Source organism: Bufo bufo, chromosome 4, assembly GCF_905171765.1.
Source record: "Bufo bufo chromosome 4, aBufBuf1.1, whole genome shotgun sequence".
Classification (NCBI taxonomy): domain Eukaryota; kingdom Metazoa; phylum Chordata; class Amphibia; order Anura; family Bufonidae; genus Bufo; species Bufo bufo.
The window spans coordinates 287,056,759-287,078,141 of record NC_053392.1 but is presented as its reverse complement, the minus strand read 5'-3'; the positions used below and the strand labels follow the sequence as shown (position 1 = coordinate 287,078,141).

The 21,383-nt window shown below is 44.2% G+C and overlaps 1 protein-coding gene across 3 annotated transcripts in view; it reads left to right on the top strand.

Annotated features, from left to right (window-relative positions):
• FILIP1 (filamin A interacting protein 1) overlaps positions 1–21,383 on the top strand; it is a 240,705-nt gene that overhangs the window by 137,409 nt on the left and 81,913 nt on the right. For all 3 annotated transcript variants that reach the window (XM_040428664.1, XM_040428661.1, XM_040428663.1), the window contains exon 2: positions 1,416–1,694. In XM_040428664.1, coding sequence (XP_040284598.1) covers positions 1,422–1,694 — 273 coding nt within the window. In that variant the 5' untranslated portion in view covers positions 1,416–1,421. The remainder of the gene's footprint in view (positions 1–1,415; positions 1,695–21,383) is intronic.

The following is a 21,383-nucleotide window of genomic DNA, read 5'->3' as shown; positions in this document are numbered from 1 at the left end:
GACGTGTCGCATGGATCACGTCATCCATGCGCATGGGGCGCTCTGACGTCATTCTGGAGCACCCCGGGAGCCGCACGGACGGTAAGTATACTGCTCCCCCGCTCCCCACTACTACTATGGCAGCCAGGACTTTAATAGCGTCCTGGGTGCCATAGTAACACTGAACGCATTTTGAAGACGATCCGTCTTCAAATGCTTTCAGTTCACTTGCGTTGTTACGAATCTGGCGGGCACCTCTGGCAAATGGAGTGCACGACGGATCCGGACAACGCAAGTGTGAAAGAGGCCTAAATGCAATAATTATTAACAGTATTTAGTAAGCTTTTTCTAGCTTTTTCTTTAGGCAACCATTTTTATTATTTAACAGTATGGCTATGTAATGGATTTCAAGCTCTGAATCAGAAAAAATTAGCACAGAATATTAGACCTAAAACTGACATAAAGTTAAAAGGTGGAGATTCAGAGAGGTCTATGGATATCCTTTATGTGGAAGGCTGCCCATAGGTTGACATAAGACATCTTCCCCCAGTGGTTTCTTCCATTTTATCCATTATCCCCAACACTTGAATTAACACACATGCCCATTTAGTTCAACTGTATAAGCTTATTTTTATAGGCAAGGGTTATAAGTGGCTGTCCATAGCCTGTACGTACGGACACTGCCTATCTAGGAAAATATGGACTGCTTGGCTGAGTCCAAAGGCATCAGACTAAAAATAACAAGGTAAAATAGAAAATGAAAAAGAATGGTTAGTATGTAATGTATTGTGTAGAAGTGTGCGAATAAGCATGTGGGCATATAATAATTTGATATCATTTTTCCATATAATTTCCATCTCCCAGCTCAACTATGTTACTTTGGTTTTATTAGGATAAATCAGTGAGTCCTATAAAATGCTGAGCTTTATTATTTGATGTTCTTGCTATGACAACATAAGGATATGAGCGCATGGTTAAACAAAGACAAATCTCCGGTTCCTAAAATGGAAATACTATGCACTTTTCTAATTACCATATTTACATATAGGCCATGTAGCCATGTAAGTACGTTAAATCAACAACTTGGTTGTCAGCCAATTTATCCTTCGCTGATGATGCAGCTTAACTAAGCAAATGACTTCCCGGTCAGGAAACATGGGAGAATGTGTTTTTCCAGAGCACAGCTGGTGAAGGACATGGCTTTGGATGTTTTATATATGTGTGTGTGTGTGTGTGTGTGTGTGTGTGTGTGTGTGTGTGTGTATATATATGTGTGTGTGTGTGTATATATATATTTATAATAGATAGCCATGACTAATGAGGTGGGGGGGGGGGCAACAATTCTATTTGCAGTGTGAAATTGTAATAAAAATGTTGAATTCTTGGCTTAATTTTCATTATTGTATTTATTTATTCTGCTTCATCTTGGGTTTTAGGTAGGAATGAGATCTCGAAACCAAGGTGGAGAAAGCTCAAGAGCAGGGCAGATTTCCTGCTACAGCAATGGGAATGCAACAGAAAATGAGAACCTCAGCAGTGATGGCAAAAACAAGAATAAAATGCACAGAAATAATGAAGGAGATGTACAGGTCTCTGGAACCGTTAAAAGACATGCCAAATCTTCTGGACTGTGTGATAATAAAAACAGAAAAATGCAAGACCCATCCAAGGAGGATCTTGTAAAGCTGCTAAGTGTTATGGAAGGAGAACTGCAGGTATGGTGACATAACTGATATATTGCAGGCTGATACCAGGATATCTATCACTTCCTCATTACTGGGGGTCCAAATTCCAGGACCCTCACTGATCCCTTATATAAAGACTGCTTCTCTGATTCCCTGCATGGTGACAAACCCAGCTACTCACTATGCAGGGGACTACAACACAGCCACACTTGAATGGAGGTGGATTGCAGTTTCCCGCACAGCAAGTGACAGGCAGCAATTATGCAGAAGGAACCAAAGTCTCTTTGTATTTGGGATCAGTAATGGACTTCCACCATTTAGAATATCAGAATCCTAGGGAATTTCCATTAAATGTAAGATTCGAAGATATTCTGGAATATTATCACTTCCCAGCTAAAACCACCATGTTTCATGTGCCTTTGCCATTTTTTCTCATTTGTTATCCAGTATGTTGCTTCTGCTGAAGGGAAGATGTACATATTAATACACAGAACAATGTATCCTAATATGCAGGGGCGTAACTACCATAGCGGCAGACCATGCGACTGCTATGGGGCCCAGGGCACGGGAGGTCCATTCTTAGTTGGGACTCTACCCTAGAAAGGAACAACTTTTAGCAAATGAGGCAGTAGAAAATGGCCCAAGGGTCATTGAAAGGGGTTTAGGCAGAAACCCTTCTGTCCTGTGTGGGGGCCTGGTTTGATCCTTGCTATGGGGCCCTTACTTCTCTATATACGCCACTGCTCATATGTAGATGATGTAGGTTTATATGCTAATTAGGGATCATGTCCACGAACATAAGGGCTCCGTGTCCGTATTGCAGACCATCTGTGTACACTCCGTCACATTGACTCGAATGGGTCTGCGATCCACAAGATACGGCCGAAGATAGGACACGTCCTATCTTTTGCAGTGCAGAGGCACGGATCGGAAGCCCATGGAAAGACTACGAAACGCTTTTGTGGGCTTTCAGGTCCGTGCCTCAGCTCTGTAAAAGATAACACATGTCCTATCTTTTGCTGTATCTTGCGGATCACGGACCTATTCAAGTCAACGGGTCCGCATTTTCAGCACAGACAGTGCCCGTGCATTATGGACCACTATTTGAGGTCTGCAGCACGGGCACTGGGCCCTTACGTTCGTGGGCATGAGCCTTTACAGTGATCATAGTTCAGTGAGAGAGCAGGACTAGAGATGCCCACCACCATGTTCTACTTTATGTTATGCATGCAAACCTTGGAAAGCCATCCAGAACTTTAATGGATTGTCTTGTTTAAAAATCCTATTTTCCTATAAGCTTATAGGGAGTTAACAGAGGGGGGGAAGTAAACAAAAGATATTTTGTGTGGTCTTCCAAGCGGCACAATCAGCAGCAGTCCCAAACAACAGGAGTAGGTCTCTTCTCCTTTTTTAACCAAAATAAACTGCAATTCAGGGTCCGCGCTTGAACTTCATCAGTAAGGAACAGTTCACACACAGCAACACTTCCACAAGACGATTTTAGCTAGTTTCAAAACAATTCCAGCTCCTCGATCTCAATATCCACTAGCAATCACAGCTCTTTTATCCTTTAAAAGGAACACAACGAAAATTTGGAAGTTGATCTAACGGAAATAACACAGAGATTTACCACGTGTGACCAGAGATTTGAGTTTTTTTCAGTTGTGTCAATTGGAGAGGAGAGGAACGCCCCAAAAGAAGCGGACAGCGAAACCCGGGTCGGGCAAATTGATTTTATATGTGATGTGAACAAGTGTCGATCTTGTAAGTAAAATAAAATACGTAGTGTTTCAATAACCCGTGGGTGTTGCACTATGTCGTGCTCCTTTTAAAGGATAAAAGAGCTGTGATTGCTGGTGGATATTGAGACTGAGGAGCTGGAATTGTTTTGAATCGAGATAAAATCGTCTTGTGGAAGTGTTGCTGTGTGTGAACTGTTCCTTACTGATGAAGTTCAAGCGCGGACCCTGAATTGAAGTTTATTTTAGTTAATAGAGGAGGGTCTCTGTTCAGGATCTTCATCTATTGGCTCGAGTTCAGAGCAGTTACCAAGAGTGTTTTTTAGGGTCCATTCACACGTCCGTAATTTTGGGTCTGGGTTCGGACCCATTAATTTAAATGGGGCCGCAAAAGATGCGGACAGCACACCGTAGTTCCGTTCCGTGGGCCTGCAAAAAAGATAGAGCATGTCCTATTCTTGCCCTCAATCGTGGACAAGAATAGGCATTTCTATCATAGGGCGGACTGCAAAACCCTTATGGACATGTGAATGGACCATTACTCTGAAAGACCTGTCATGTCCTGCATTACACAGGCAAGCCATTGATTTGAATGGTCACTGTGCAATGCTTCATTTCTCCTTTAGAGGCTCTGTAGGGAAATTTATATTTATTGCCAGGTTTTAACAGATTGCATCTGATTACTGGTGGTCCCAGCAGGGATCACTTTGTGATCAGTGTTACAAAGCAGATTTGGATACATCATGTCACTTGAATGGAATTGACTCCTAAGAGTGTTATCTAAGTGGCCTCCTGGTCATCACCCTTAAATCCCTATAGAGGGAACTGGAATCCACTGCAGGGGAACCACTAGGCCGCTACATTTTAGAGTAGTCTCTGTTCAAGTGACAGATGACCCACGTGGGTCAAGAGACCCTGGTGCAGAGTACTAAAGCATCAGGAAAAACCACAGTCAGGGACAGGGCAGGCAGAGTTTATGTCATCTGATAAGGTCTGAGGTCAGAGGGGCAGCTCAGGGTCAGAAGGAGATCAGGCACAGATCAGGTCAGACAGCGAACAGTCAAATCCAATAAATAGGCAGAGGTCTGTACACGTGCATATGAATGTAGAACCAACACACCTTTGCAGAACACTACCAAATTAGAACCTATTGCTCAGCCACTTTCCCTCAGAGGAAGGTGCCTCAAGTACCCCAAGGTTGCCAGCCATTGGCTAGTGAAGATTAGGACGCATGTGCACTGTCCCTTTAAGGGGCAGAGGAAGCATGCAGGACGTGCCTGCATTAAAGAGAGGAATGCCAGCAAGTAGCAGGTGGTGAGGAAGAAGGGGGATATTCTGGTGGCTGGACTCCAGTGGTTCTGAGCCACTGGGATCTGGGCCGCCGCTATAAAAATCAGCTTATTGTAAAGTGACCAACATAAAATGTAGGGATTGTTCAAAGCAGAGAATTTCTTTAAAGTGTTACCTACCTGCATGGGTCTTAGATGCCAGACAGTATGTGCATATAGATTTCTGTGATGTATATGGGCTTGTTCACATCACTGTTATGGATTTCGTTATTGTTTTCCGTTATAACATGGTTATAATGAAAAATCACAGAATCCATAAGACAGAAGTCAAAACGGAAGCCATTCTGATCCGTCATAATTGAAGTCTATGGACAATCATAACAATCGACAGGAATTTTTTTACGTTCTGCATAACGGAAACCAGGCGGATCCGTTATGATTGCCCATAGACTTCTATTATGATGGAAAGCAAAACGGAATGCCTTTTAAAAGCTTCCGTTTTGCATTCCATCATAATACAAGTCTATGGGCAGCATAACGGATCCGTCCTGGTCTATCCAGTATACATATTATCACTCACCATAATTGACATGTTTTGTGCATTTTACATCATTATCACAAGTATAAAAATGTAATCCATGATGTAACATCCTTGCTGGTGGAATAATAGCTTAAGTTGGGGCTACATGATTACATCTGATCATACATAATACTGTGTGAAATGTTTTATGACGGCCAGCCTAAACTAGTTTTCCCACAGGGAACATTGGTGGAATTCATCACTTCCCCACTCCTGTTTTCTGGTGTAAAAGAAGACTCTGAGGTGGTGTAGAATTCACTTTAGGTGCATGGGCTGCTGGAGGATGCACCTAATTTATGACAATGTTCATCCTCTGGTAGCCAGGGGATATCATAGATGTAGATGTGGACCATAGCAGTTTTTAGGTTGATCACAGTAATCCCATGATTTTACCAGACTCACATGCCCATGTGACTTTATTTATGCCAATGATTGCATAGTGTGGACTTCATAAGGCATATGCTTGTATGTTGTGATTAAGTAGAAGTAATTCATGGTTTACAGGAACTACGGTACTCGTGGAGTAATGTAATGTAAATGATCTAAATGCAATCTTCCAATCTAAATATCTAAATGCAATCTTACTCGCATTATTAATACTTTGTTACCAGAACAGAAAAACATGCTTAACCACTTAAGGACCACAGGTTTATACCCCCCTAAAGACCAGGCCCTTTTTTACAAATCGGCACTCCACAACTTTAGCGGTTTATTGCTCGGTCATGCAACTTACCACCCAAATGAATTTTACCTCCTTTTCTTCTCACTAATAGAGCTTTCATTTGGTGGTACTTCATTGCTGCTGACATTTTTACTTTTTTTGTTATTAATCGAAATTTAACGATTTTCTTGCAAAAAAATGACATTTTTCACTTTCAGTTGCAAAATTTGGCAAAAAAAACGACATCCATATATAATTTTTTCTCTAAATTTATTGTTCTACATGTCTTTGATAAAAAAAAAATGTTTGGGTAAAAAAAAAATGGTTTGGGTAAAAGTTATAGCGTTTACAAACTATGGTACAAAAATGTGAATTTCCGCTTTTTGAAGCAGCTCTGACTTTCTGATCACCTGTCATGTTTCCTGAGGTTCTACAATGCCCAGACAATACAAACACCCCACAAATGACCCCATTTCGGAAAGTAGACACCCTAAGGTATTCGCTGATGGGCATAGTGAGTTCATAGAACTTTTTATTTTTTGTCACAAGTTAGCGGAAAATGATGAGTTTTTTTTTTTTTTCTTACAAAGTCTCATATTCCACTAACTTGTGACAAAAAATAAAAACTTCCATGAACTCACTATGCCCATCAGCGAATACCTTGGGGTGTCTTCTTTCCAAAATGGGGTCACTTGTGGGGTAGTTATACTGCCCTGGCATTCTGGGGGCCCTAATGTGTGGTAAGGAGTTTGAAATCAAATTCTGTAAAAAATGACCAGTGAAATCCGAAAGGTGCTCTTTGGAATATGGGCCCCTTTGCCCACCTAGGCTGCAAAAAAGTGTCACACATGTGGTATCGCCGTACTCAGGAGAAGTTGGGGAATGTGTTTTGGGGTGTCATTTTACATATACCCATGCTGGGTGAGATAAATATCTTGGTCAAATGCCAACTTTGTATAAAAAAATGGGAAAAGTTGTCTTTTGCCAAGATATTTCTCTCACCCAGCATGGGTATATGTAAAATGACACCCCAAAACACATTCCCCAACTTCTCCTGAGTACGGAGATACCAGATGTGTGACACTTTTTTGCAGCCTAGGTGGGCAAAGGGGCCCACATTCCAACGAGCACCTTTCGGATTTCACTGGTCATTTTTTACACATTTTGATTTCAAACTTCTTACCACACATTTGGGCCCCTAGAATGCCAGGGCACTATAACTACCCCACAAGTGACCCCATTTTGGAAAGAAGACACCCCCAGGTATTTCGTGATGGGCATAGTGAGTTCATGGAAGTTTTTATTTTTTGTCACAAGTTAGTGGAATATGAGACTTTGTAAGGAAAAAAAAAATAAAAAATCAGCATTTTCCGCTAACTTGTGACAAAAAATATAAAATTCTAGGAACTCGCCATGCCCCTCACGGAATACCTTGGGGTGTCTTCTTTCCAAAATGGGGTCACTTGTGGGGTAGTTATATTGCCCTGGCATTTTCCAGGGGCCCTAATGTGTGGTAAGTAGGTAAATGACCTGTGAAATCCTAAAGGTGCTCTTTGGAATGTGGGCCCCTTTTCCCACCTAGGCTGCAAAAAAGTGTCACACATGTGGTATCGCTGTATTCAGGAGAAGTTGGGCAATGTGTTTTGGGGTGTCTTTTTACATATACTCATGCTGGGTGAGAGAAATATCTCAGCAAAAGACAACTTTTCCCATTTTTTTATACAAAATTGGCATTTGACCAAGATATTTATCTCACCCAGCATGGGTATATGTAAAATGACACCCCAAAACACATTGCCCAACTTCTCCTGAGTACGGCGATACCAGATGTGTGACACTTTTTTGCAGCCTAGATGCGCAAAGGGGCCCACATTCCTTTTATGAGGGCATTTTTAGACATTTGGATCCCAGACTTCTTCTCACGCTTTAGGGCCCCTAGAATGCCAGGGCAGTATAAATACCCCACATGTGACCCCATTTTGGAAAGAAGACACCCCAAGGTATTCAATGAGGAGCATGGCGAGTTCATAGAATTTTTTTTTTTTTGGCACAAGTTAGCGGAAATTGATTTTATTTTTATTTTTTCTCAGTCTCCCTTTCCGCTAACTTGGGACAAAAATTTCAATCGTTCATGGACTCAATATGCCCCTCACGGAATACCTTGGGGTGTCTTCTTTCCGAAATGGGGTCACATGTGGGGTATTTATACTGCCCTGGCATTCTAGGGGCCCTAAAGCGTGAGAAGAAGTCTGGAATATAAATCTCTAAAAAATTTTACGCATTTGGATTCCGTGAGGGGTATGGTGAGTTCATGTGAGATTTTATTTTTTGACACAAGTTAGTGGAATATGAGACTTTGTAAGAAAAAAATAATAATTTCCGCTAACTTGGGCCAAAAAAATGTCTGAATGGAGCCTTACAGGGGGGTGATCAATGACAGGGGGGTGATCAATGACAGGGGGGTGATCAGGGAGTCTATATGGGGTGATCACCCCCCTGTCATTGATCACCCCCCTATAAGGCTCCATTCAGATGTCCGTATGTGTTTTGCGGATCCGATCCATGTATCCGTGGATCCGTAAAAATCATACGGACATCTGAATGCAGCCTGACAGGGGGGGTGATCAATGACAGGGGGGGTGATCAATGACAGGGGGGGTGATCAATGACAGGGGGGGTGATCAATGACAGGGGGGGTGATCAATGACAGGGGGGGTGATCAATGACAGGGGGGGTGATCAATGACAGGGGGGGTGATCAATGACAGGGGGGGTGATCAATGACAGGGGGGGTGATCAATGACAGGAGGGTGATCAATGACAGGGCGGGTGATCAATGACAGGGGGGTGATCAGGGAGTCTATATGAGGTGATCACCCCCCCTGGAAGGCTCCAAGGAGACGCCTGTATGTGTTTTGCGGATCCGATCCATCTATCAGTGGATCCGTAAAAATCATGCGGACGTCTGAATGGAGCTTTACAGGGGGGTGATCAATGACAGGGGGGTGATCAGGGAGTCTATATGGGGTGATCACCACAGTCATTGATCACGCCCCTGTAAGGCTCCATTCAGACGTCCGTATGCGTTTTGCGCATCCGATCCATCTATCAGTGGATCTGTAAAAATCATGCGGACGTCTGAATAGAGCTTTACAGGGGGGTAATCAATGACAGGGGGGTAATCAATGACAGGGGGTGATCAGGGAGTCTATATGGGGTGATCAGGGGTGATCAAGGGTGAATAAGGGGTTAATAAGTGACAGGGGGGGGGTGTAGTGTAGTGGTGCTTGGTGCAACATATTACTGAGCTACCTGTGTCCTCTGGTGGTCGATCCAAACAAAGGGGACCACCAGAGGACCAGGTAGCAGGTATATTAGACGCTGTTATCAAAACAGCGTCTGATATACCTTTCAGGGGTTAAAAAAAACACATCTCCAGCCTGCCAGCGAACGATCGCCACTGGCAGGCTGGAGATCCACTCTCTTACCTTCCGTTCCTGTGAGCGCGCGCGCCTGTGTGCGCGCGTTCACAGGAAATCTCGGCTCACGCGAGATGACGCCAATCGGCGTTAGCGTAGCCTGGGGGAGCCGCCGCGATGACGCCTTTCGGCGTTACAGTTGCGGCAAGTGACCCTCTGGTTCAATAAAATAAATAATCACATTAACTTGAGGAATGACAAGAACACTAACCCCCTCCCTCAATTTCATCTTTTCAGCTGCAGAGCCACCAATCCCCGGGCTCTTCTTCTGTTATCCAAGATGGCCACACTGCTTCTCACGCTGCCTTATGCACACTTGGTAGTCCAAGACACTTCCTGCTGCTCATGAGCAGGGCTGGACAAGTAGAAAGTATCTTGGACTGCTAATGTACAGTGTACAGTACATCAGTAAGACTGAGAAGCGGTGCCGTCCTCTTGGATGACAGGCGGAAGGTGGGGGATTAGTAGATCTCCAGTTGAAAAGATGAAAAGGAGGGCACCAAGTAAGTGTCCTGTTCATTCCGGCAATAATGTGGTTTTGTTTTTCTTGAACCAGAGGGTTGCTTTGATTGTTGTTGAATGTTATTTCTAAGTAACTTTTAAGTACTAGTACTTCTAAGAGGATAGAGGTGATAGGGGTCTGACCAATGGGATCCCCACCAATCACAAGAATGGAAGCTGTTTTCTGCACCGCTGCTTCCCTGAAGTAACTTGGAGCAACAATACAGTAACCAGCACTATCCTCCACAAAGCTGACAGAGCTGTGTAGTTCAGAAGCCTATTTCCAGCATCTAAGCTAAACCCGAACAGCTGATTGTTGGGTGTGTGGGGTGTCAGACCCTCACTGATCTGATATTGATGAACTATCATACGTACAAGTCAACAACTGTTAAATTCCAGAGAACCCCTTTAAAGCCATAACATTAATCAGCACATTTTGAACCATTTTAGATCAAATAAAATGAAATATGTGCACTTTCCAGTCTGAGACTATATTAGGTGTGACTCTATAAAGCAGCTTAGCGCACTGTGGATAATAATGGTATCCCTATAACCATCCTAGATCACCAGAGAAATTTGGTTTTATTCTCTAAACCTTTGTTCACCACTAGGACCCCCTCTGTTTGACATTGAACCACTGAACATGCTATACCATGGGGCCCCATGAATTCCTGTTATGGCCCTGATGTCAGAAATGATTACATTTAATAGAGAGGATTAATAGGAGAACAATTATGTGTGCTCTGTATAGAGCGCGAGCTTTGAGGAGGAGCAGTGTGATTCTGGCTGGGACACGCTTCAGGCATTACCCAGAATTGCAAGTGCCGTAGATTTTTGCCTATACAAGAGGATGCCACATACATAGGACTTCTTCTTCATCTCTGGTGCCACTAATTCTGGTAGCTGATTGGCTTGTTTATGTGGGAAATATCCTGTGTGTATTATGAAAAACTCTACATATACCTGTGGTTACTACAAACTGCAGTATAGGGAGCAGCGGTCAGGCATGCTAGTTGGATTCTGGACATTGATAGTAGGCGCAGTCACAATACACACCTTATCCTTGTGAGTTGTCATTGAACCGGTGGACGCTACTGGCTCATGGACTGCTGCACTTTTATGCACATCTTTCATGATCATGGGAGTGATTTTATTAGTGAATTGATTATTACACTCCAGAAATGCATCCAGGTCCCTCTTGAACTCTTTTAGTAAGTTCACCATCACCAACTCCTCCTGCAAACAGCTTCATAGTCTCACTGCTCTTACAGTAAAGAATCCTCTTCTATGTTGATGTAGAAACCTTTTCTTCTTTCCTCTAGACATTGAGGATGTCTCTTGTTTCTGTTACAGTCCTGTGAATGTGGATTTACTGCCATATGAATCATATCATGTAAAAGTACACTTAGGTGGAGAACTGTCTGGGCCAAAATATATAATAGAAGAAACAGAAGAATGTTATTGGTTGGCTACTTATAAGTAAATGTTGGTACAACTGTATAAAAGTCCTGTTACTCTGCACAAGGTTGTGGAAGGTTTCTGTGATCACATTAAATTATTTGTACATCTGAGATGATATGGATTCATTTAGAACAATCACTATCATCGGTAAACATTTCAGATTTCTGGAAATATGACATGAAAAAACTGTTTCTGTCTCCCTATATAAATAAGCTGCTTCCATGATGTCTTTGTATTAAAATTATTGAGACGTTTGTTATTTTCTTTGATCTTACCCGACATATTTTGTTAGTTTTTCTGCTTGTGTGCAACATTTGGATTGTATTGAGTGTGAAGTATGGAAAACATTAGAAGGCAGTCTAGAAAACCTGATGTGCTGTACACAAGTATTTTTTATTGCATCTTCTCACAGTTCATGGTTTTCTTTAAATTGCTTTATGCACCTTATAAATGCAATAGAATATCACAAATTGTGCCACTTAGCCCTCCGATGTTTGTGTCAATCGATACTGTTTGGCACCACCTAGTGGTAGCTGAGACTTTCATACGTACAAAATTATTATTTCTTCTAGTATCATCTATGTATAACTACAGAAGTAATAATTTTGAAAACTAGTGAGCAGGGATATAAATTAGCTCAAGTTATACTGAACACCATTAATCCTGACCAAATTCCAAACTCCATTTGCTGAAAACTTAGTGAAGCAGATGAAGAATATTATACTTACATCCCTTCAAAGTCAGAAGATGTCCAGCAGTTCCATCAACATAGAACTGGCAGAAACCATTGGGACACAAGTACATCCATCTATTCTTCAGAGAAGTTGGACTAGAAGTGTTCTTCAGGGAAGAATTCAGTCAAAAAGCCATAACTTCGACGTGGAGACAAGGCCAAGTGTCTCAACTATGCAGGAAAACATTGGAACTGGCTTGCAGAAAACTGGCAGCAGGTGCTGTGGACTGATGAGTCAAAACTTGAAATATTTGGCTGTAACAGAAGGCATTTGAAGGCCCAGAGTACAATAATGAGGCAACAGTGAAATATATGGTGGAGGTTCCTTGCAAGTTTGGGGGCATTTCAGAAAACTGGAGTTGGGGAATAGGTCAGGATTCGTGGTGTCTTAAACTATGAGAAATATTGGCAGATACTTATCCATCATGCACTGCCATCAGAGAGGCATCTGATTGGCTCCTAACATATTCAGCAGCAGGACAACACTCCAAACATATAGCCAATGTCAATAAGAAATATCTTCAGAGTAAAGAAGAACAAGGAGCCCTGGAAGTGATTATATACAGTAGCCCCCTATTATTTCACTCTATTTATCATTTACTATGTTTTGGTGGTAGCCTCAAAGTATTCATTCAGTGCTTTTCCATAATCCTTTGTCCTGGTTGTAGCCTTACTCTGTTAAAGCAGTGATTTTTCAAAATAAGATTTTTTTTGTGGTAGCCTCACACTGTTCAATTAGTGCTTTATCAAATTATAATTTTTTTAAATCTATTGCTGTACTTGCATCTCCACAAAAGGAAAGGAACGCAGATTGTCTTATACTAGGAATCCAACATTTTTCTAGCCTTTAACAGAATTGAGCAAATACAATTTGCTTGGCTGCCTGAGAAACTTTGGTAGGGGTACTATTTCTGCTCATGGAGGGCTCCAAGTATGTATGCATGAGGAGTATGGTAAGCCAGTCAACACTTCTCTGTGTTTCTTGGAAAAATATATGAAAACTAGCACATCTTACATCTGCCAGCATCAGATAGGCTTAAGAAAGCTAATTTGAATATCTTTCCCAGAAACCCAGGGAAGCGTTGCCTGGCCTGCAATATTCCACACACATATGCATAGTAGGCGTTCTCTGTAACAGTATGCCCCAGACAAAGCATGCATATTGCCCAGAAACCCAGAGTTACATACTGTAATAGGAGGTGATGGACGAATATTGGCTGGGACGATTCGCGAACACGAACAAATGTTTGCGAAGCGCAAGTTCGCGGCGGACCCCATTCACTTTAATGGCAGGCGAACCTGAAAAACCTTCAGGTCATATTTGCAGCCACCAAATACTTACTAGAATGCACAAATCGTCCCACAACATGGACAGTGACATACCAGAGGGGGATCAATGGCAAAAATTCCCACAAAAAAATATGTATTTTAATCAGGGGCCATTTTTATTCGTCTCAAAGGGAAACTGTCGAAAATGTGCCCTGCTGGTGCCTAGAATTTTTTTTTTTAGATCACGGGAGTAAAGGCCCCAAAAATTAGGCATTCACCGGACATAAAACATCAAGTGATTATGTGGATGTATATTAGACGGTCATTGGATATCAATTTTACTGCAAGCCAGTGAAGTACAGGTCCCAAAAACTATTCATTCACCGTACAGAAAAGAACAATTGATAATGTGGCTGGAGGTACATTAGGCGGTCACCATGCAGTACGCAGCCCTGCAGGGTATTGCAATGGTGAGGTCACGGTTAATAGGCAAATGAGGGTTGCTCTTGGTTACTCAAAGTTTATGAAAGACCCTGGGCAGGCGTACAGCAGCGATGGAGAGGCTGGCACAGCAGTCCTCTGGGGCACTCTCAATGTATAGGGGCCAGGCTGGTGGTAGGTGAGGTGCCCTGGGGGTTGCAGGTTTAACGTGCCGGTGGCAAGGTCCCTTTAAGTTTGTGACGCCAGTGCCGGTAACGGTGGTACACCGATTTATAATAGGAATAATTTAGGAACACGATATTGTGGTGAACCAAAACTTCCTTTTACTGGAAACAATCAACTATTTACAGTCTTTTGTTCAGTTCCATATGTCAGCAGCAGTCACAAGCAGGCTTATACAAATGGCAGGCACAATGTTCTTGCAAAATACTCAGAGGGTTAACACACTTACAGATCAGGCTGCACTTTTCCTCAGAAATCCTGTCTGTCTTTATCCCAAGGCCCGTATGCCCTATTGTTGGCTTTATCCTTGGTTAGGGAAACTTCCTCAGGTATATGTCCTTGCTTTCAATTAAATCCTTCTGCCCTTCAGCTCTCTTGTTTGGCTGGAATACTGGCTCTGCTCTGCTCTGTTATGGGAACTTATCTTCTCAGGAGGCAAAACCCTCTCCTGGCCTTCAGCTCCTGCCTGGCTAAAGTGTCCACTCTGAACTGACTCTACACACCTTTCCCTGAACAGGACCTGACTATATATATTAGGGGTTCCCTAGCTGCCTCTACTGTCTAGGAGGAGGAACTGCACCCTAACAGGCCTGATACACAGATAAAGCAGGGAAAATACACATAAAACATAGCAATATACATTAAAATGTAATGTAAAATACAATGCCACTGTTCCACAGGAGGTGGAGAACAACGTGGCCCAATTGACCCTTGTGTAGTGCCCACATTTACCTAGTGGGACACTACAACCATATAACAATTTTACTATTGGCCAGTTAGATTACAGGCCCCAAAAATTATGCATTCACCGTACAGAAAAGATCAAGTGATTATGTGGCTGGAGGTATATTAGATTGTCAATGGATATCAATTTTACTGCAGGCAAGTGGACTACAGGCCCCAAAAATTATTCATTCACCGCACAGAAAAGAACAAGTGGTTATGTGGCTGGAGGTATATTAGACGGTCATTGAATATCAATTTTACTGCAGGCCAGTGGACTACAGGCCCCAAACATTAGGCATTCACCGCACAGAAAAGAACAAGTGATTAGGTGGCTGGAGGTATATTAGACGGTCATTGGATATCAATTTTACTGCAGGCCAGTACAAATACATGTTAAATACTTATTTTTAAAAGAAATAAAAATATTAAATTGGACTAAAAACATGGCTAATAAAATCCCCACTCTTGAAAAAAAAAATGATAATAGTTGAAATTCGATAACACGTGGTCGTCACAGGTGTTGAATTGCTCCGTGGCCCCAAACATTAGGCATTCACGGGACAGTAAAGGCATTTTATGCAGCCGTATTTACATCTGGATGGTGGCGGATATGTGTGGGCTGGCATGAGGAAATTCAATTAAACGTGGTCGTCACAGGTGTTGAATTGCTCCGTGGCCGCAAACATTAGGCATTCACGGGACAGTAAAGGCATTTTATGCAGCCGTATTTACATCTGGATGGTGGCGGATATGTGTGGGCTGGCATGAGGAAATTCAATTAAACGTGGTCGTCACAGGTGTTGAATTCCTCCGAGATCCATGCCTCATTCATTTTTAGAAATGTGAGGTAGTCCACACTGTCGTGAGGTAGGCGAGTGCACTTATCGGTCACGATCCCCCCTGCTGCGCTGAATGTCTTTTCGGACAGGACACTCGACGAAGGGCAAGCCAAGAGTTCCATGGCAAATTGTGCCAGCTCTGGCCACAGGTCAAGTCTGCACACCCAGTAGTCTAGGGGTTCCTCGCTTCTCAGAGCGTCCACATCGGCCGTTAACCCTATGTAGTCGGACACCTGTCGGTCTAGGCGTTCCCTGAGGCTGGATCCAGAGGGCTGCTGATGATGGGTTGGTTGCAAGAATGATCTCATATCCAAAGTGACCAAAACATCTTCAAACTGCCCTTTTCTTGGATGCGCTGTAGGATTGCCAGCGCCCGCAACAGCAGAATGCAGCATCTCTCGAAGCAAGGCTATGCTGCATTCTGACAGCCCTCTGTGATGCTGGTAACATGTCCGCCATTTTGTGTTTGTACCAGGGGTCTAAGTACGTTGCCACCCAGTACTGGTCCTTGCCCTTTATGCTTTTTATACGGGGGTCATGAAGGCCCCAATTCGCACTAAATTGGAAGCGGTGGAGCGGCCTGGCTCCTGCTCATCACCCAGGAGAATGTCGTCTTCGGGCTTCTCCCCCCAGTCACGGACAACACCAGGGATCCCAGAAAAGTTTAAAGCCTGCTCTTCTTGCTCCTCCTCCTCCTACTCCCACCAGGCACCATCCTCCTCTGACTCCTCTTCAGACTCCTGCTGACTTGTCTCAGATGGAATAGCCCCCCTGGTATTTCATTCAGCATTGCAACTTCCTCATCTTCCTGCTCCTGCTCCTCGACGGCTTGCATGCGTCGAGCATGAGCAGCCACTGGTGCGGTGAAAAAGAAAACAATCTCCCTAGAACCTGTCCTGCCGCAGAGTTCGTACAGTTACAAGTAGTCGTTAACGGCATGTTTCTGCTGGAGCAGCCTATCAAGCATATACAAGGTGTAGTTCCAGCGCTTCGGGCAGTAACAAATCAGATGTCTGATGGGCAAGTGGTGTCGCCGCTGAACGTCAGGAAGGTGAGCCATGGCCGTGTAAGATCTTCTAAAATGGTGAGAGATTTTCCTGGCCTGCCGCAAGACGTCCTGGACCCCGGGGTATTTGGCAATGAATCGCTGCACGACTAAGTTCAGGACGTGTGCCATGCACGGCACGTGTGTCATTTTGCCCTGTTTCAGCGCGCTCACCAGATTGGCACCGTTGTCGCACACCACTTTACCAACTGTCAAATTGAGTGGGGTTAGCCACTGATCGGCCTGTGACAGCAGAGCTGAAAGGAGTGCAGGATCAGTGTGGTTCTTGGCTTCCAGGCACAACAGCCGCAGCACAGCATGGCAACGTATCACCTGGCACGTCAGTGGAAAAGGAGGAGTCAGCCGAGGAGGAGACTGAGGATGGAGTAGGAGAAGAAGAAGCAGGCCTGCATGCAATCCGTGGCTGTAACACCAAATTCACACAGGTGCCACGGGTTGCATGCTTGACTGCCGTCAGAAGGTTCACCCAGTGGGCAGTAAAAGTTATGTACCTTCCCTGCCCGACACTGTGTGCCAGAGATACATTCACTTGCTGCTGAACATTGCCATATAGCTCTGGAATGCCCTTCTGGGAGAAATATTTCCTTCCGGGGACCTTGTATTGCGGTGTGCCAATGACCACAAATTTTCTAAAGGTCTCAGAGTCCACCAGATTATTTGGCAGTAGTTGGCAGGCTAGCAGTTCTGACAAACCGGCGGTCAGCTGCTGGGCAAGTTGGTTATCCGGCGTCATCAACTTTTTACGTTAGAACATTTGGGCCACGGAAGCCTGCCTTTTGCCAGATGAACGCGACGACGGCACGGTGGAAGGTGAAGTGGAGTACAAATGGGAGGAGAGGAGAAGGAGAAGAGGCAGGACATGGAGCGCCGGGAGTGTGGCTTTGTGGGTTCTGACGGTGTTGCTCCCACTGGGCTTGGTGATGGGAGGCCAGGTGCCTTCTTAAGGCAGTCGTCCCTAGGTGAGTGTTTGGCTTACTGCGACTTATGCGTTGACAGCACAGGCTGCAGATGGCAACACTATTGTCAGCAGCTGACACGTTAAAAAAAGCCCACACTGAGGAGCCATATGCCGGCGTCCTGGGAGCACCAGATGTGACCGTGCATGGTGGATGGTTTGCTCCAGATACATTTGCAGTCTGCTTTTTGCCTCCTGTGCACTGCAAGTTCTGCCTGCTTCTCCTCCTCCTCCTCCTCCTCCTCCTCCTCCCTATCTGCTGCTCCATCTCTCCCTCTGAACTCCCCTCCTATTCCTCTCTTGTGGGCACCCACGTGACGTCCATCGACACGTCATCATCGTCACCTTCACCACCACTGATATTAGAGATCTCTGAGTAGGCAGCAACAGCGGGGACCACACTCTTTGGGCTGATCTGAGTACTGTCGTCAGACCGCTGGGTGGCGGCCGTTGCTACCTCCTCTTCCTCATCCGATGCAAAGAATGGCTGCGCATCGGTAAGGTCTGGGAATGGATGGGAAAATAATTACTCTGACTCGAGTGGAGGGGCTATGGTGGTGGTGGAGGTGTCTTTGGTGGTGCATACAACAGAGTGAGGAGGGTGCTGATACAGAGGATGAGGAGGGTGCAGAAGCGGAAGGCTGAGTGAGCCACTCAACCAAGTCTGGTGCGTCCTTTGACGTAATTGCACGCACCTTCTCCAACTTCCCACTTAGGCTCCGGCCTGGTGCACCTGCCCGACCCCTACCAATCCTGCGGAATGGCCTGCCTCTTCCTCTGCCTGTCATTTTCAAAATGACCCTGTGACAAAGTCCCTATAGAACAGCAGTGTTTGTGGAAGCAGGTATATCGCAGGCCTCAATCAATATTTTGTGGAAGCCGGTATATCAATCCCCTCTATCAGTATTTTGTTGAAACGGGTATATAAAACCCAATAATGAGCATTTGCTGGAGTCCTATACCTCCAGAGAGGATGCCAACCGATGAGATACACATTGCAATTGTGGCAGAAACAACCGGTGCATATGTGGCTATGGAGGAGTAATTGCAGCAATGTTGGGCTGAGTCAGAGGTCACACCGCTGAGCACATCCTGCTAAGGGAGAAATAGAGGTGCTTGATGGGAACTTGTGGGCCCATAGACAGCAGAAGATAGAGCTAAGAGACACTGCAGCTTGAGAGCCAAGAAACCTGCATGGTAGTTAGCTAGCTTTGGAGCACGAGAGATAGAGGGGCATAGACAGGATCAAGATGGGAAGAAGGAAAAGGTAGCCTGGAATAGGGGTAGGCATTCAGGGGCGGATTGGGAATTTAAAGTGGTGCTGGAAAAAAAAACTAAAAGTGGCCCTATGTTCTAGGCAGGCCCAGATTTACAGAAGATGGGGCCAACACGAGTAGGCAGGGTCAACTCAAGTAGGTGGGGCCAGAAATACCATAGAGAAAGCAGTATATTGTGCTGTAATTTTTTATTATATATATATTTTTTACTTATTATACCACAGAGTAGAGGTTTTTGTCCTGCCGTCCGGTGCCAAAGGACCTGACATAAGGAGGGATGCAAAGGCGGGCAGTGGCACATTATCAGGGATGAGGCGGGCACATTGTCTCATGATGATAAGATTACAGCAGGGCCAGCAGCGGCCATCTCCCTCAGTACAATACACATCGCGGCCGCCTGCAGCCCTGCTGTGATTATTATGACAGTGGAACGATAATGATATTGCAGCAGGGCTGACTGCGGCCTGTAATGTGTACTGTAGTGAGGGCGCTGGGATGCTGCTGGCCCTGCTGTAATCTTATCATCATGACATAATGTATTAAGGGAAGGACACCGCCGGCCCAGAGCATACTGTAGGCAATCGGACCTCTGGGAGGTTTCCTGGTAGGGTACATTGCCAATCCACCTCTGCTTGCATTTCTTAGCTCTTGCACCCTGGAAAAGCGAGGACCCGTGCCGAGCCAGGTAATGGGAAAAATCAGTTTTCCACAAGAAGACGCTTTTGAATAGAGTTCCATGTTAACTGTGTGCGTAAAAATACATACATTAATGAAAATGTCCATGTTCCTAGTTTGTCTCCTTCTGTAAAAATAAATTCCTGTTTTTTTATCGGATACAAGCTTATTTTTAGTTTGAGACTTACAGCGCCAAAAAGAATCATTATTTAACCATAACGGTTGTATACCAATTAGACACAGATGTATCCCCTATCCTTTGTTACTCCTCTCACACAATAAATAATTACCATATTATTGGCTTTCCCAGTAGAAATAAATAATTATCTGTAGATGTTGTGAATAGTGTAAACCAGAGCCGGCTTGTAACAAAGCTCGGGTTATATATACACATCTGTGCTGTCACTATAGAGTGTCATCATTTATTACTAGATTAGAGTAGTTCTATAGCAAGACTTAGGGTCCATTCACATGTCCGTAGTGTATTGTGGATCTGCAAATTGCGGATCAGCAATACACCCAGCCGGCACCCCCATAGAACTGCCAATTCTTGTCCGCAATTGCGGACAAGAATAGGACTTGTTCTATTTTTTTCCGGAGCCGCGGACTGGAAGTTCGGGGCCGCGCTCCGGAAATGCGGATGCGGACAGCACACTGTGTGCTGTCTGCATCCATTCCTGCCCCATAGAGAATGAATGGGTCCGCACCTGTTCCGGATAATTGCAGAATGGGTGTGGACACATTCTATGGATGTGTGAATGGACCCTTAGAAAGATGGATGATTCTTTGCTGCTGAGGTGTGCAAACAAGGGATTTCTATAGTTGTGTAAGGCTACATGCACATCTCCGGCAACCTGATCCCGCAGACTGTTCAGACAGAGAACAGCCTACCAGAGTTCACCGGATGTGGCATTGCGGGGTACTGCTGTTTACCGCCGGACACCATAGACTAGTGATGGCTAACCTCTGGCACTCCAGCTGTGGTGAAACTACGACTCCCAGCATTCTTCATTAATTTCTGTGGAGTTCTGAGAACAGCCAGGAAAGTATGCATCTTGGGAGTTGTAGTTTTACCACAGCTGGAGTGCCGGTGGGTAGCCATTACAGCCATAGACTATAATGGGATCCAGCAGGGACCTCAACGCTTCTCTGTCGCAACAGCGTGCTGGATCAGGTTACAGGAGATGTGAACATAGCCTTACATGATCATCATACATGACCATAGCCTGCTCAGAAGTGTATTGAAGTGAATACATTTACTTATATTGTGGCTTCTTTATATTTCTCTTTAATATACCATTGGTTGTGTTTTCAACTGAGATAAAGAATAATGAGTCAAAAATAGGTGCTATAAATAAACGTTATGTATATAAAGACTAACAATACAATAGCATTCTACATGTGTTGTAAATAGTAGGAAGCTGCAGGGACCATTGTGGCAGGCGCAGCACTATGAAGTGCCTTTGCACTGTGGCATTAGAAGAATTTTGATATCTCTGACTTTTTAGTCTAACCAGACTGTCTATTACTCTGTAATTCCTCTAGCGCTGTTCTATGGAAACAGAAGGTTTAAAGAGCACACCAAATGCTTGAAATAACTTCTTTATTAACTTCAACTTTTCTTCATATATAACACTGCCGCCTCTGCAGCAGATAGTCCATGTACATCACACGTGTTGAAAAGATATCACAAAATGACGGTATGCATAAGATGGTGGTTCAACTGTTCAATCTTGTCATTCAACATAAAATGGTGGATATATTTCTCTTTTGAGTATCTGTACTCTCACTTTAAGTTATTTAAGCA